Source organism: Rhamphochromis sp. 'chilingali' (genome assembly GCF_963969265.1).
Source record: "Rhamphochromis sp. 'chilingali' genome assembly, chromosome: 17".
NCBI lineage: Eukaryota > Metazoa > Chordata > Actinopteri > Cichliformes > Cichlidae > Rhamphochromis > Rhamphochromis sp. 'chilingali'.
Window position 1 is genome coordinate 29,396,399 of NC_137944.1, and position 14,908 is coordinate 29,411,306.

At 38.2% G+C, this 14,908-nt stretch overlaps 1 protein-coding gene and 1 long non-coding RNA gene across 2 annotated transcripts; both read right to left on the reverse strand.

Moving 5' to 3' along the window:
• Nucleotides 1-810: 810 nt before the first annotated feature.
• On the reverse strand, nucleotides 811-3,118 carry LOC308384875. Its single transcript, XR_013969415.1, has 3 exons — nucleotides 3,008-3,118; nucleotides 2,500-2,592; nucleotides 811-2,392 (listed from the first exon to the last, which is right to left on the reverse strand). It is a non-coding gene; the product is annotated as an uncharacterized lncRNA (long non-coding RNA).
• A 4,515-nt stretch (nucleotides 3,119-7,633) lies between these two features.
• On the reverse strand, nucleotides 7,634-11,861 carry LOC308384528 (C-type lectin domain family 4 member E-like; the record flags this gene model as incomplete). The annotated part of the gene is made up of 7 exons (XM_080863050.1): nucleotides 7,634-7,838; nucleotides 7,922-8,046; nucleotides 8,154-8,305; nucleotides 8,544-8,630; nucleotides 8,867-8,980; nucleotides 11,597-11,677; nucleotides 11,801-11,861. 7 exons carry the CDS (start codon nucleotides 11,859-11,861, stop codon nucleotides 7,634-7,636), a joined length of 825 nt encoding a protein of 274 aa, XP_080719176.1.
• Between the last annotated feature and the right edge of the window lie 3,047 nt (nucleotides 11,862-14,908).

Consider the following 14,908-nt stretch of genomic DNA (forward strand, 5'->3'; position numbering starts at 1 on the left):
AGGGAAACGTTTCACAAAAGAGAAGCAAATTTGCCACACTTCAACCTTAGAGAGCTGTTGTCATTTTTTTTTTTTCTATCTGTGGTTTCCTTCGTCACAACTTCCGCTGAAACCACAAAGTGACTAAACCTCCTCCACACTGTGTGTGTGTGTGTGTGTGTGTGTAAAAACGCATGCAGGTTCATTTTGCAGTCTTGTTATTGTTTGATAATGATCACTCAGATCTATTTAAAGCTCTCTTCTCTTCACCTTGCAGTTGAATTACCACCACATCAATGTTCATATCTTCAACTGCCCCTCGTATGTATGAGAGGGAGCAACAACAAAAAAATGGAAGTGTCATTTAGTGAAAAGATGTTTGCTGTTTTGTACATTGTGCAGTTTTGAGGTTGACCAAATCCTTAAATTTGAAAATATTAATTTTACTAAAAAAGCGGATTTGATGGTTCTCTTGAAGTGGTTTTATTCATAATCCTCATTGCTCTTTTTTTCAGACTGTACCTTGGATGGATGTGTGTTGCTTCTACACTTCCACACAATATATTATGTCTCTTAGTCTTCTCTCCAGGAATATCAAAACTAGACTGGGAAATTATAAGAACACAGCTGAAGCAAATTATCATGACGCCACAGGGGAAACACAACTAGACACACCGAACATGGAAACAGGAGAACATGATAATAATAAAACCTAATAATCCAAGAACTGAACAGGGACTAAAAGAAATGCAAAAATAGAATAAGACTATAAATAAACGTGAACATAAACCAAAACATCACTAGGATATAAGAAACTCAAAATGCTGGGTCAAAAGGAAGCAGAATTATGACACTTCTGTACTGGAAAAAAAATACAAAGAAGTGCTCAAAAATATGAGAATATAATTTTTTTTATTCCTGTTAGATTCATATTATATAATGGTGAGAGTGGAGCAGGTTGTGTGGCCATTGTATTGTTGACATAAAGCTGATAAGTCAGCCTCTAAAACGTCCCTAACAGCAGGTAATGTGGTGAGAGACAAGATCGAGCTACAGGTAAGAGTTTAGAACTGCCTTATTGCTTTTTTCCTCAAATTAAAAGTGTACATTACAAGGTTTTCATTGTTCTAATCCAATCAGAGTAGCCTGCGCTGTAAAAGAAATTTGTGCATCAAAGATAAGATGGATCCAAACTAATAATAATCAGATGAGTTAGATCATACTGTTACATAGACATGGACTTTATTTAATCCCACATTGGGGAAATTCACTTATTACAGCAGCACAAATGTGAAATTGAGATATTATATATTAGAAAACTAAAAATAGAAAAAATTAATAAGAAAAATCGTGTACAACAAAGGTCCATCTGCAGACGGCTACAAGGACGTAAGTACATGAGTACACACGTGCCATAGGACACACTTACAGTGCAGTAATGTTTAAAACAAATGTTGCATTTACTGACAAGGTTCGGGAGCATTAATAGTTTTCTTTTTTTTATACTTCTGTAATATGTAAATGTATTTATTCTTCTAAAATGTCAGCTGCTTGTTTTTCTACTACACATCTGTCAGATCTGATGACTTTGTGGCCATTGACTGATTGACTTAGTAGCCACTTTATTAGGTATAGCTGTATGTTAAAGCAAAAATCTAATTAGCCAGTCACACAGCAGCAACTCAAAACAACCCGCTGACGTTGACACTGAGCACCAGAACGGGGAATAACTATTTCACACACTGATGATCTACTACGATTTTAGCACACAACCATCTCATACAGACAATGCTCTAATCGCTGGTGAGATTGTAACTCCACTTTCTATGTTGTAGACAGCAACAAGTCTTTAACGTCACAAAAACACAATACACAAGCCACACACTTCAGTCAAAAAGGAAAATTTCTTCCCTCTGCAAAAAAAAAAAAAAAAACTGTATAAAGGTGAGCTGTGGAGACCAAGGACAAGTGCAGTTCACAGGTTTTGTATCTAAGGAATCCCAGAAGATTGCATGGTGTCATTGCCCAGCAGTTGTTCCCAGGACATATGGACTCAACCTCAACAATCCCTCACACTGAGCAGCATGAAGTGACAGCGCAGAGGAAAAACTCCCCTTTAACAAGAAGAAACCTCCAGCAGAACCAGAACCCGGTTCAGTACCAGCAGCCATCTGGGTTTGGAGGAGAGAGACAGAGACACAGAACTACCAAAAGTTTTTTTTTTTTTTTTTAATGTGATTGACTGTTGTTGTAATTCAAGCCCTGAGTGTAGAGCAGGTAAGATATAAAGTTGCATCCTGAATTCCATGCTCATGCGTTTAGTTTATGACTTTTTCACCTGGTCATTTCTTGATGAACGGATGGTCTTTCAGGGTTGACCAAGCTGGTACCCTGGCCACCTTGACTCTGTTCTCTGCAAGATGTTGCAAAAAAACAAAATCATATGGAGACAATATTGGACACAAAAAATATAGCATTTTAGTTAAATGTAGCATTAACTCATAAGTCTTGCTAAAGTACCTTGTATTCTGATTCATCACAGCAGCAGTTCGGTTGGAATGTCAGCAACTGCAGCAAGTGTCTTGCTGACTGAATAATTTCATCTTGCATAATCTGAAACAAACACATAAAGACAGAAACAATTTATAAATTAACGTTTGATAAAATCTAAGAATTAATCATTTATTAGATACCAATATGAATATGTCCACCACAAAACTTGTGTGGAGCGAAGTTACATTCAATCAAGATGGTCTGGCCGTTCTCGTTTCCAACATTATATTTGCAGTGTTCGTCTATCTATCAATATCTGCGGAGTATGGTTTTGTACCGAGTATGCTATTTTCTAAAGCACAGCATGTAAAGGGTAGCTCGGTTAGCGAGATGCTAGCATGTAGCGCTTAGTGAGACACGCCTCAGACGAGTTGAGCAAAGACCCCGTCTGTGTACTTTATACGTGAGCAACGGATTTAAATAAAATTAACGTTTCAAAAGACAAACTTGAAGATAAAAAAAACAATATACTTACCGGAGAATCGCCAGGGTTTGCCGCTGCCATCTTGCCGCTCCTAAATTCAAAACTGCCTCTGCAGACAGGCAGGGGAGGCGTGGAAATTGTCTTTGAGTTAGTCAAACGTTTTCCTTAGTTCGAGTAGATGATAAAAGAAAAGAAAAATGAATGGGATTTTAAGTAGGACTAGGCGTTCTGTAATGATTTCTATTTAGGAGAAAAACTTTAAACCTTTAAACAGCTCTCTTTTAAAAGAAAAGATAAAAGAGAATAAAAAAGAAAAAAAAGATCATGCTGTTACTGTTGTTGCCTAAGCTAGATGTTTTATAATGTGAAGACAACAAAAAATGTCGCTTTGAAAAATGTTTTTTAATTTTATTAAATTGTAATGATAGTAGAATATTATAAAATGAAGATCTTTTTGTCTTCAATTTATCATCTAGATCTATTTAAACCTTTAAATTTGTTTCCCATAATTTTGCTCACACTTCCTGTGTTTTAATAATAATCTGATCACATTGTGTGGTGAATCAACTCTTTTCATTTGTACTATTTCATATGCCTGAGTTCATTTTGTTACCACATTAATTTGAGGAAAATATAAAAGATAATCTGCTGCCTTGTTCTTTTTTAACTCAGCATTCTAATAGAAAATATTATGTTTGAGACCCTTGCAACCCTGAACTGGTTAACTGTTTTTTGTTTGTTTGTTTGTTTTAGAGCATAGAGATGCTTGTCATCAGTGTTGGTCACATTTATGGAAAAGACCCCATTAATAAAGCATGTGATAACACCAAGGTGAACAGAAACACCGTCCAAACAACACCAGCTGTTAGCAGACTAATCTTTTCACACACATTTCCTTGAAACCTGAGGGCTCAGCAAATGATACTGTGAACTTTTTGGCACTAACAATGATGACATGTAGATGCACAAAGTATTCCAGCTTTTGTCCTGGAATACTTTGTCCAATACTGTTGTTGTTGTTTTTTCCATATAGCACGCAAAGCCGATGACATGTTACACATATGCACATGGAAAATTCAGTCAATTTTGACAATGAGTTTTACAGCTGGGGTGGACAAGGTTAAGCATCAGGCTTTCAAATGAATTAAAAGCCTGTCTTGGTCTTTCGTTAATTAATAGGCTGGTGTGAAAAACTGCTGCCACACCGCCCCCTCGGCCTGTGCTTTGAGATTTCTGGTAGTTAGAATGACTCGGGGGTGTTGATTCATTTAAACTAACATAATCATCCTGCTGCAACCAGGTTTCTGTAAGGCAGAGTAAACCGATTTGTTGATCAATTATTAAGTCATGTACTAACAGAGACTTGGAGGAGAGAGACCTAATATTTAATAATCCACATTTCACTGTTTTACTCTTTGGTTCAGATGTGGATACTTTATTGTTCTTTCTTTGTAATTGTTTATGTTTAAGTTGTTTGTTGCTGGTTTTTAGTTTGTTTTCTGTCTGTTTGGGAGCTGACACAGTCTCTATGGAGATGGGTTTTTGGGGGGGTAGCAGGAGGAGAGAAGCTGCAGAGAGGCGTGTAAGACTGCAACTCTGCTTCCTGGTCCCAACTCTGGATAGTCATATTTTGGGGGGTTTAATAAATTTGTCCATATTTCTAGAAATGAGAGCTGCTCCATCCAAAGTGGGATGGATGTCGTCTCTCCTAACAAGACCAGGTTTCCTCTAGAAGGTTTGCCAATTATCTATGAAGCCCACATCGTTTCTGGGACACCACTCAGACAGCCAGCAATTTAAGGAGAACATGCGGCTAAACATGTCACTCCTGGTCTGATTGGGGAGGGGACCAGAGAAAACTACAGAGTCCGACATTGTTTTAGCAAAGTTGCACACCGATTCAATATTGATTTTAGTGACCTCCGATTGGCGTAACCGGGTGTCATTACTGCCGACGTGAATTATGATTTTACCGAATTTACGTTTACCCTTAGCCAGCAGTTTTACATTTCCTTCAATGTCGCCTGCTCTGGCCCCTGGAAGACAATTGACTATGGTTGCCAGTGTCTCTAGCTTCACATGTCTGAGAACAGAATCCCCAATTACCAGAGTTTGACCCCCGGCGGGTGTGTTGCCGAGTGGGGAAAAACAGTTAGACACATGAACAAGTTGGTGGTGTACCTGGGGCTTCTGTTTAAGACTATGCTTCCTCCTCACCGTCACCCAGCCACCCTCTTTCCCCAGCTGCTTGAGGTCTGCCGGGGAACAGCTAGCGGGGCCTATGCTATCTTCGGCTGCACCAGCTACAGGGGCCTGGCTAGCTACGGGTGAATGAAGGGTGCGAAGCCGAGTCTCCAATTCAGTAATCCTGGCCTCCAGAGCTGCAAATATGCTACATTTGTTACAAGTATCATTACTGTTAAAGGAGGTTGAGGAGTAACTAAACATCTGACACAATGTGCAGGAGGGACAGGTGAAGTAGCCATGGTGTTAACGAGTCGGCTACAAGCTAAGCTAAGCTAAACACAGTGAGTGAATACTTTGGCTATAAATTAGGTAGTGAGTACACAGAAAGTGTGCTTCGGATAAAGCACGTGAAGATTATACTATGAAAAAATAATGTATTTAAAAGTTTTTAATTAAATTGCTAAGCAGATGAGCTTAGCAATTTAAGTTGTGTAGTGAAAAAATCTGTACAGACTCAGGAACACCGTTCACTGCAATATCCACAGAGGATATGTAGACAATGCTGAGGATTGCATAAATGTGTTCCATCCAATATAAAATAGATCCTCACAAGGCTGACTGTGTCGATCCAGGTATCCTGGCTAAAATGTAAATCTACTTTTCCTTCTCCACAGCCTCCAGCAAAGCCATGGACTCTAGCGTGCCCCTCGTCCTTTTGCTGCTCATGTGCAGTTCAATCATGGTCGAAGCCCAACTCAAGGTGTATGATCTGCGAGCCAGCAATCTTCCCACCGTTATCCTATTAACCACAGATGCCTATGTCACGGTGTCCTGTGGTTCTACTTCTCTGGGTAAAACATCTGTTCGCTACAATGACCCGAACCCCTGGTGGAATGAGGAATTCTCCTACTTCTATGCTGAGGAAAATGACACGCTGACTCTCGAGGTTTATGACTTGGACTTGCTCTTTGATGATCAGCTGGGAGTCTGCCAAAGGCAGCTCAAGGTGGGAACCTATCAGCATGACTGCTTCCTGACCAAAGGCGGGACTCTCCATTACACTTATACTCTTGGTTAAAACAATCAGTAGGCATGCAGAGATTTGTATGACATCTGATGTCCATAGGCAGCCTTCATTTACCACAGCTTAACAATGTAGACTGTTATAGTAGAGCTGAAATCCATTTTCAGGGTTTTGATCATGCTCACATTAACCAAAAAATCAAACGTCTTAAAGTCTGTAAACTCTTTCTACTAGACTTCAGTACTTGCTGCCTGTTTCACCAATTGAAATAAAGTTTCTTGCAACAAAAGAGCATGACTAAGCAAATGTGTGACTTAATAAGAGAAATTACATTGAGTATACAGTGGCTGACAAACACAGTTTTGACGAGAAAAAGTGAGGTATGATAAGATGTGGCTGGACATCAGGTCAGCAATGGTTATTGGATGTCCAGAGAGGAGGAGAGACGGGTGCATAGGAATATTCAGTTTATTTCTTCCTCTGGTTTTTTCAATGTGCAGAAGAAATCATCTGAAGATTCAGTTCTGGCAACCAAGAAAGTAATGTCGTGGCAGATTTCTTTTCTCATGTATTAATCACATATTTCAACCATATCACTTTAGTATAGTAAGAGCACTCCTGTCACCAGTTTGTATGCATGTGGAATGTGATCGTAAGTGGGGCTCAAGTTTTATTGCACCTCCACATCAGACTCAGGGCTCTGGACATCCTGTTGCAGATGAGGTGATGGTTGGTCGGAGCTTTTCTTAGACTGAACAGTTAAGGATCTGCTAATAGTTGATCTGCTGTGGAATGTTCTTTGTTTAAGAGTGTCTGTGTCTGCGTATATAAGATGTAAGGGCGGTGGCCACAATTCAGAGATGGTCCTGGTGTGGTTTAATAAACACATTGCAATGTGTTTATTAAGCTCACTTCAAATCAAGCTCACTGGATGTGTTGCAGGTTATTGTTAAATTTTCCACAACAATTACCAGGAAAATAATCACATTGTAGACCCGCTACTTGGATTTATGATTTTTGACTTTTTCTTTGCTCACATCTTAATAGTTCATTGTGGCGGTGTATGGAGGCAAAAAACAAACAAACAAACAGAAAAACAGTGTAGTTGTCCAAAATTATAGCCCTTACTATAGATTAACTGTAAAATGGACTCCAAGAAAGAAAGTAACAAAATAAAAATACGTATATAGTTAATATCTAAATATTATTTCCTTGCAACAAATATATTTCCTTATAACATATATATTTCAGGGGTATCAAAAAAGTTTTGGGATGTTATAATTCCTTCAAGTTGTGCAGGTGCTCCCACATTTCTTGTATATATTAAACAATTAAAAAAGGAAAAATATCAGATGCAAAATATTACTCAAATTTTATTTTAATATGTTGATTTTATTCTGTTTGTGAGACAACTTAAAAATAAACCGCATCATTCCACTCTGGTGTTTATTAGACTGAACTGAATTTCAGTCACATACCTTTTTAAACTTTCCCCTTACTCCTGCTTTCTTACAAATACTTCTGTGAGGCTTTGAGCAAAATGCATCAAACCACCACTCCAGACTACCAGCTTCACTTTTTTCTCCCATCCTCACACAGTCCTCTCCATCAGGATGTTCTCCATGTGTCCCGTTCCAATTGTCTGGCTCCTTCATCCTCCAAAACGTCAAACTAAGATATGAAGAACAGACAGAACTGGTTCAGTGAAAGTTTAATACAGGAAATTAACAAATATATTTTCACAACAATCAAACCTTTGATTTAGTTGTGACCCATCCACCCACAACCATCTGCCCTCTACTGCTGAGTCTGTCAGTCCGATCCAGAACTTGTCCTCAGCTTCAGTCATTACATCTCTCAGTCTTCTGTTCAGGAAAGTCTGATCAGTAAAAGAAGATTAAAATTACCTTGTTATAATTTCTGTGATGAGAAGGTGAAATATAAAGATGTGCTAAAACATTTGAGAACGTGAAAAGTGTTTCATACCTGCTCCTCCCTGCTGTCTATCTTAACCAGGTCTCCTCTTTTAGCTCTACACTCATCTCTGCTCTTGTTCCAGGATGATTGACTGATGGAGAAGTAATAGCACTTTCCTCCATGTTGCTCCCAGCCTTCTTCACATTTATAACATGCTTGATCTTTGAAGAGATTACAGCAACGACTTAAGTCAGGTGGATGAAATCACTGTTCATGTTTGTGTGATTTGGAGGCAGCAGGAGGCCAACCTTTTTAAACAATGTGTACACTATAGAGGGCGAGTCAATCAGCAGTCCAAAAGTTTAATCCAGCGTTGCAACGTTGGAGTCTCTAATGCTTACATCCAAGCTCCTTCAACTACAATGGCCTAGATCACTGAGAACATTCACATACGTTTACCTGAGACATTTGTGTTTCCACTTTCATTTCTGTTTTGGAGATCATCTTGTTTTTTGAACATTTGCTTCAATCTTATGTTGTCAAACACTGATTAAAAAAGAAAAATACAAATTATTCTGTGTCATTTTTGTTTTTGTTTTTGTTTTACTTAAATAAGACAGATTCTCTTTTTGAATTCTTTCAAAATGTTCACAATTTTACAAAAACAGCTCTTAAAAAGTAAAAAGAAAAGTTGGAAAAAAAACCCACATTATAAAGGCTAGTTATAAATTATACACCATGTGTATTTACTAGTAAGAAGAACTAGCATCGCATCCACTCACCAGTAACAACAAGACCAATGACGGCAGCAGCCAGTAGACCACTGACAACCAGCAAGGCCAATCTCTCTGTGGTGACCTTTGACCTTTTGCTCAACACATCTTGTTGGTACCCCTCTGAAAAGTTAGCAGAGAAAGAAATGTTATAGAGATGTGGAAAAAGTTAATAAATGTATAGTTTATACAAACCACACATATAAAATAATCATACTGATTTAAGACAACGATGACCTTTCAACATGTTTGAAAAATTATAAGTAAACATCAGCTACTATAAGGAGAAAAAGAACAGTGACCACAGTGGTTTGGCACTTTAACAAGAAGTCACCCGCTGACACATTAGTGAACAGCAAAAATGTTCCTCAAATGACTGTTTGAGGCTTGTTTCAAAAGAAAGCCATTCCCCATGTTTACAGCCTTGTTCAAATGTCAGTGCAAAATAGATTAAACTGTGAAATCTGATTATTAAAGAAAGTCTCTAGGTTCAGTAAAAAAAATATAAGCAAGTGTGAAGCAGATATGATCAACATTTTTTAAAATGCAAAATAAATTGCAGACATGGGCACACAGAGACACCCACCCACATGCTAAGCGAGATCTCACTCCTCAGAGCAATTTCCTCTTCTTTTCTTTTTTTAAATGTCGACTTCTCTTTCACACTTGCTAATTAGAAACAAGTATGAACTATATGAATAGAAATTCACCACTACATATGTTGTATGACTTTACTGTACTGCATTATCTTTGTTCAGTTGTCTGATGCATGTAGTTTAACATTTATCACCATTTATCATATCTCACATTTTACTTTTCTTAATTTCAGTTCTAGTTATTTATTTATTTAGAGCCACATTTCATGATTGTGTCTGAACACAGTCCGTCCTCAAGGTTTTGATGAAAGTAGAAAGAATTTGATGTCTTAGTGTTAGTGGTGAAAAAGATTTTTATTTATTTTTCAAAGAGTGATTGACCAATATTTTTCTGAGATATTGTATTTTGACAGGTGAAAAACATTTTGACTGGGTTTCTTTTTTCGGTAAAGTCACACTACTTCACTCTATTAATTAACTCTGATTGAAAGCACACAGCAAATTCAAAATTGTTAAATGTTTTGGTGTTAATAGTCTTCTTGCAAAAGTAGAGTTAATTTTACTCTAAGTAGAGTCACATTCTTTTAATGTAACTCTGAGGTGTAAAATGATAGTAGTTAAAATCGAGTGTTAAAAATGAGTGTTTCTCTGTCAAATCTGGAGGTGTTACAATGGAAACATTACGGTAACTCTTGACCTCTTAACTCTGAACTCCTACAGGGGCTATGACACCAACAGAGTAAATTCACAGACTCCGCCCCCAGCACGGCTCCAATCGAAGCTGAAGTGAAGCCGTTTCAGAACATTTTGCTCTACATATTTGAGTTGTTTGCCATGCTTGGTAAGTCATTTTTTCAAAGATTGTTTCAATTATTTCTATTACCTTTTACTTCTGTGGCTCTTTGGAGTTGAGACAAAGCTGTGTGAAAGGCATTAGCCATGTTGCTCGGTGATAGCATAATATTCTGTTTTAGCTAGCTGAAAGGTATTGTTTGCAGGCAAATACCACAGCCTTGAAAAAAGCTTGCATGTGAATTTTCAGTCAAACTTTTGGTCAAATACACCTAAAACAATGTCTAGAATGTGAAATGTTGGTATAATGGTGCTACTTGAAGCCTGAAAACGATCGCCCATAAAAAAAAAAAAAAAAAACGAGCAAACAGCAGTAGCAGACGTCCTGACTGGATTCTACGTTAGCATTTAGATCCCTCCAGAGTTTTGTGCACACGGTTTAGGTAAAAATTAAAAAGGTTGAGGTTTTACATTTAGTTCAGTATTAACTGTTGCCTGTGTCTTTGTCTTTTGGGAAAATACTTTACACGAGTAATGGCTCAAAGAGGATTCCTTTTTCTTTTTTTTTTTTTTACTGTGCTGCAATTGATTACTGGATTATTTGTGCCATTAATTAGTGTCAACTAATTTTTATTCAATCTCCGCACAGGATATGCTTGTGAAGATGGAATATGGGGGACAGCAGAAGTACGTTGAAGTTTCACAAAGGGATGAATGAAGGACAAGCATATTGTATTGAAGAAATAAGTGATGAGAATGCTGTTATTTGCATTTACCAGCTCACCTATGTCAGACCTTTTGATAAACAAAATTCTAATGAAGTGAGAACATGTATACTGTTACATCTTTCAGAAAATGTTTTGAAATTGTGGTGCACAGTTCAGAATAAATGTTTTTCAAAAAACATTGCGTCTTTTTAGTAAATGTTTATTTCCAAAAGAAATTTCTAGAAGTTCAGAACAGTAAAATTCCCGCTTTTTAGAATTAATTAGAAGATAACGCTTACGTAGTTAAACTAAAATACTCTTTGAGAGTTAATATATAAACTCTTAACACCAAGTGTTAAATTATCAACTCCAGACAGATTTGGTGTTTAACACTAAATCAGAGTTAAGGTACCAACTCTCCAAAAAGAGTTAAATTAACACTCTCTGGTGTGGACCCATATAGACACTTTAATAGTGTTGAAATCAAATCCGACAGTGTTAATTTGGACATGCTGGATTTGCTGTGCAATACTGCAAAAACACACACACACACACACACAGTCTGCAATCTGCATATGCGTATTATATAACACAAGATATAACTATGCAATCAAGAAAATCTATCATTACTGCTCCATACTTACCAAGTGACTCTGTTGTGGACCGCTGAGTCTTTGAGATTGTTACTTCAGAGTAAGTGGTGTCAGGCAACGAGGACATGACAACTGTAACAAAAATATGAAACCAGATTTCTGCTCAAAGTGATGAAGCCTGGTAATTAAATGCAGGCAAAAAAAAGAAAAATAACAGTTTTTAGGAGATTTTCTCCAATGATGAGATAAACTCACCATTAGCTTTCTTCTCTCTTGTAAACTTCACATCAGAGTATAGTACTCCAGCTTCAGACATTTTACTGTTGTGTGACTTTCAGTGAGTCTGAAAGAAACTTTTGACAAGATTCAAAATAGAAAGCATTTCCTGTCAAACAGAAAGAAGAGGAGGGCTTTAAAAACCTCCTGCCACAAAATGATTTCCCGGTCTCTTAAATTCACAAACAGACATAATCCAAAATGAATTCCTATGACAAGACATTTTCACATTGTCCAGTCTTGGTCTCGTGTCACAGACATTTCAGGCTGACTCTGTCTAATGGAAACAGAAAGAGTCCTGTCCACCACCTTGATCTTGGGCTCAGCTTTCACTACTAACAAAATGGTCTGACACACACTGGTATCTTGACACAATCTCCCACTGATCCATTCAGCCACAAAAATCCAGCATATTCAAGTGCAGAAAGTGGACACAACAACATAAATAACTCTACAACATGAAGCTGCCAGACACAGAAATTAAAACCAACCAGACAGAAGCACAAGACTTGTTGCATCAGATAACAAATTTAAAAAAAAAAAAAAAACACACACACACACACACACACATAGTTAACAACAGTTCCTCAGTTTGTTCTGCTGTTGACCTTTGCCTTAAATGCTTGAAACTTTCAAAGCTAATTGAGTTCTCTCTTTTTTTCTATAGTCAAATGATATCATTGGTTTTAGTTTTACGTTATTTTAAGTTACAACACTGGCATGTACACAGAGCTTTTCTAATCTTACAAACCACTCAGTCTACTTACACTACAAATAAGAATGCAGGCAGTTTAGAGTAATAGAATAACCTAAAATGCAGATCTGTGGACCGTTCGTGACGCCATGTTAAAACTGTCTCTCCATTGTAAGAACTGTAGTCCTGTAAACATTAACTTTTTATAAATCATTTGACAACCAGCAGAAAGTTTTTGTAGTATTTAGAGCCATAGTGAGATATTTCTTTAAACAATGTATTTTTATTAAGAGTTTTTTCTTCATACATATAAACAGAAAGAGAAGAAAAGGGTTACATATGATCTATACATTTGGGGTAGTTAGCCCAACACTTCCCACTTAGCAAAATTGGTATGGCCTAGATCTGGCCCACACAATGTGCTTACACAAGGCCCACATACCGCAAAGAATGACAGCCCTTTGGTGGCCCAGATCTGGTTTGCCAGATGTGACCCCACACATGGGCCAGCACAAGGCCACTTGCAGACACACTGGTGGTTCTGTGTTGGCCCATGTGTGGACTACCTCTGGCAAACCTAATCTTGGCCACCAAAGGGCCGTCATTCTTTGCGGTATGTGGGCCATGTGTAAGTTGTGTGCAGCCACGGACCAGTTGTAGACACACTGTTCTGTGCTGCCCAGATGTAAGCCTATTGTGTACTTTAATCAAGCCATGTCATAACAATATGTGCCAGAACATGCAAAAGTAACATGATGAAACTCAATGAATGGACTGACTCTTATATAGCACTTTTCTAGTCTCCCAGATTACTCAAAGTGCTCTGTACAACATGCCACATTCACACACTTTCTCTAAACTGAAAGAGACTGGGACAAGAGACAAGACCAGCACATGTGGATCAGTGAGGCTTCAGCAGTTTTGCATCTGTCACAAACAATATGGAGAGATTTTAGGATAGATACAAGTTAATCTGGATTTTGAGAAATGGGTTCTTTGCACCACTGCAAACTGGATTAAACCAGGGCGGGCACATAATGATGTTGTGTTTACGTGTTTGAATATGGAGGCACATGTTTCGTCAGAGATTGTCATGTCTAAATCTTCTACTACAGTGTCTTGAGTTTTGATGAGGTATGTGTCAAGTTTCATAGTAAGATATTTCTTTAAAACAGATGGGCATGCTGCCCTCTTCTGGTGTAAGTACAATTTTATTTATATAGCACATTTCTAGATAAAAGATCTCAAACTGCTTCCCAAAGTATAAAACAAAAACAGAAGTTAATAAAATGCAATTCTAAAAAGATGTGTTTTTAGTTGTTTTTTTAAAAGTGACCACTGAGTCTGCAGATCTTGAATTCCGAGGAAGAGAGTTCCACAGTCTGGCGGCCACAGTGGCAAAAGCTCTACCACCCTTGGTTTTCAGCCTTGTATGCTGAATAACAAGTAGGCCCTGTTCACAAGGCCTCAGGGACCTACTAGGGACATAGGGCTGTAAAAGTTCAATGATGTACGCTTGTGCTTGTCCTTGAAGAGCTTTAAATGTCAGAACGAGTACCTTAAAATGGACTCTAAATTCAACGGGGAGCCAGTGCAGCTGTATAAGCAACAGTGTCACATTGGACTACTTAGATGTTTTTGTCAGAAGCCTTGCAGCAGCATTTTGGACAACCTGCAGACGCTCCAGGGAGTTTTTGTTTAGACATGTAAACTGAATTACAGTAGTCCAATCGTGATGAAATGAATAACAATCTCCAGTTCAGTATGAGATACTATAGGGCTCAATTTAGAGATGTTTCTTAAATGATAGAAGCAGGAAAGAACCAGAGATTTGACGTGAACATCCAGAGTAAGAGCAGAATCAAAGGTTACCCCGAGGTTCCCGATAGACGATTTCACAAATGTTGAAAGAGGACCAAGTGTCACGGTCCGCTGTGACGAACCGAGTGGAGAATGCGTGTAATGGACCCAGGTGCGTACACAAGTGAGCAGACGGGAGTGAGCTTTAACAGAAGGCGAGCCTTTAATATGGCTGAAAACAAGGTGTACAAATACAGCAGGGATAACGTGGCTAAACAGAAACCTAAACTGGGAACAAACAATGGTGAGGCTATGGCTTGGAAGACAACAGACCAGGCATGGAAACACGGAGGGTGGGAACACAGACGACGCAACACAGACTGTAAGAAACACAGAGACTAAATACACATGAGGGATGATCAGGGGAAGTGGCCACACATGGGAACGCAGCTGACACACATGAACTTAACGACAGGACAGGAGGAGTGAAACTGAATACACTGACAGTGAATGCAGGCCTTCAAAGTAAAACAGGAAACATGAGACACGAACCGGGGAGACGTAGTACAGGGGGAGGTGACAATACTGACAGC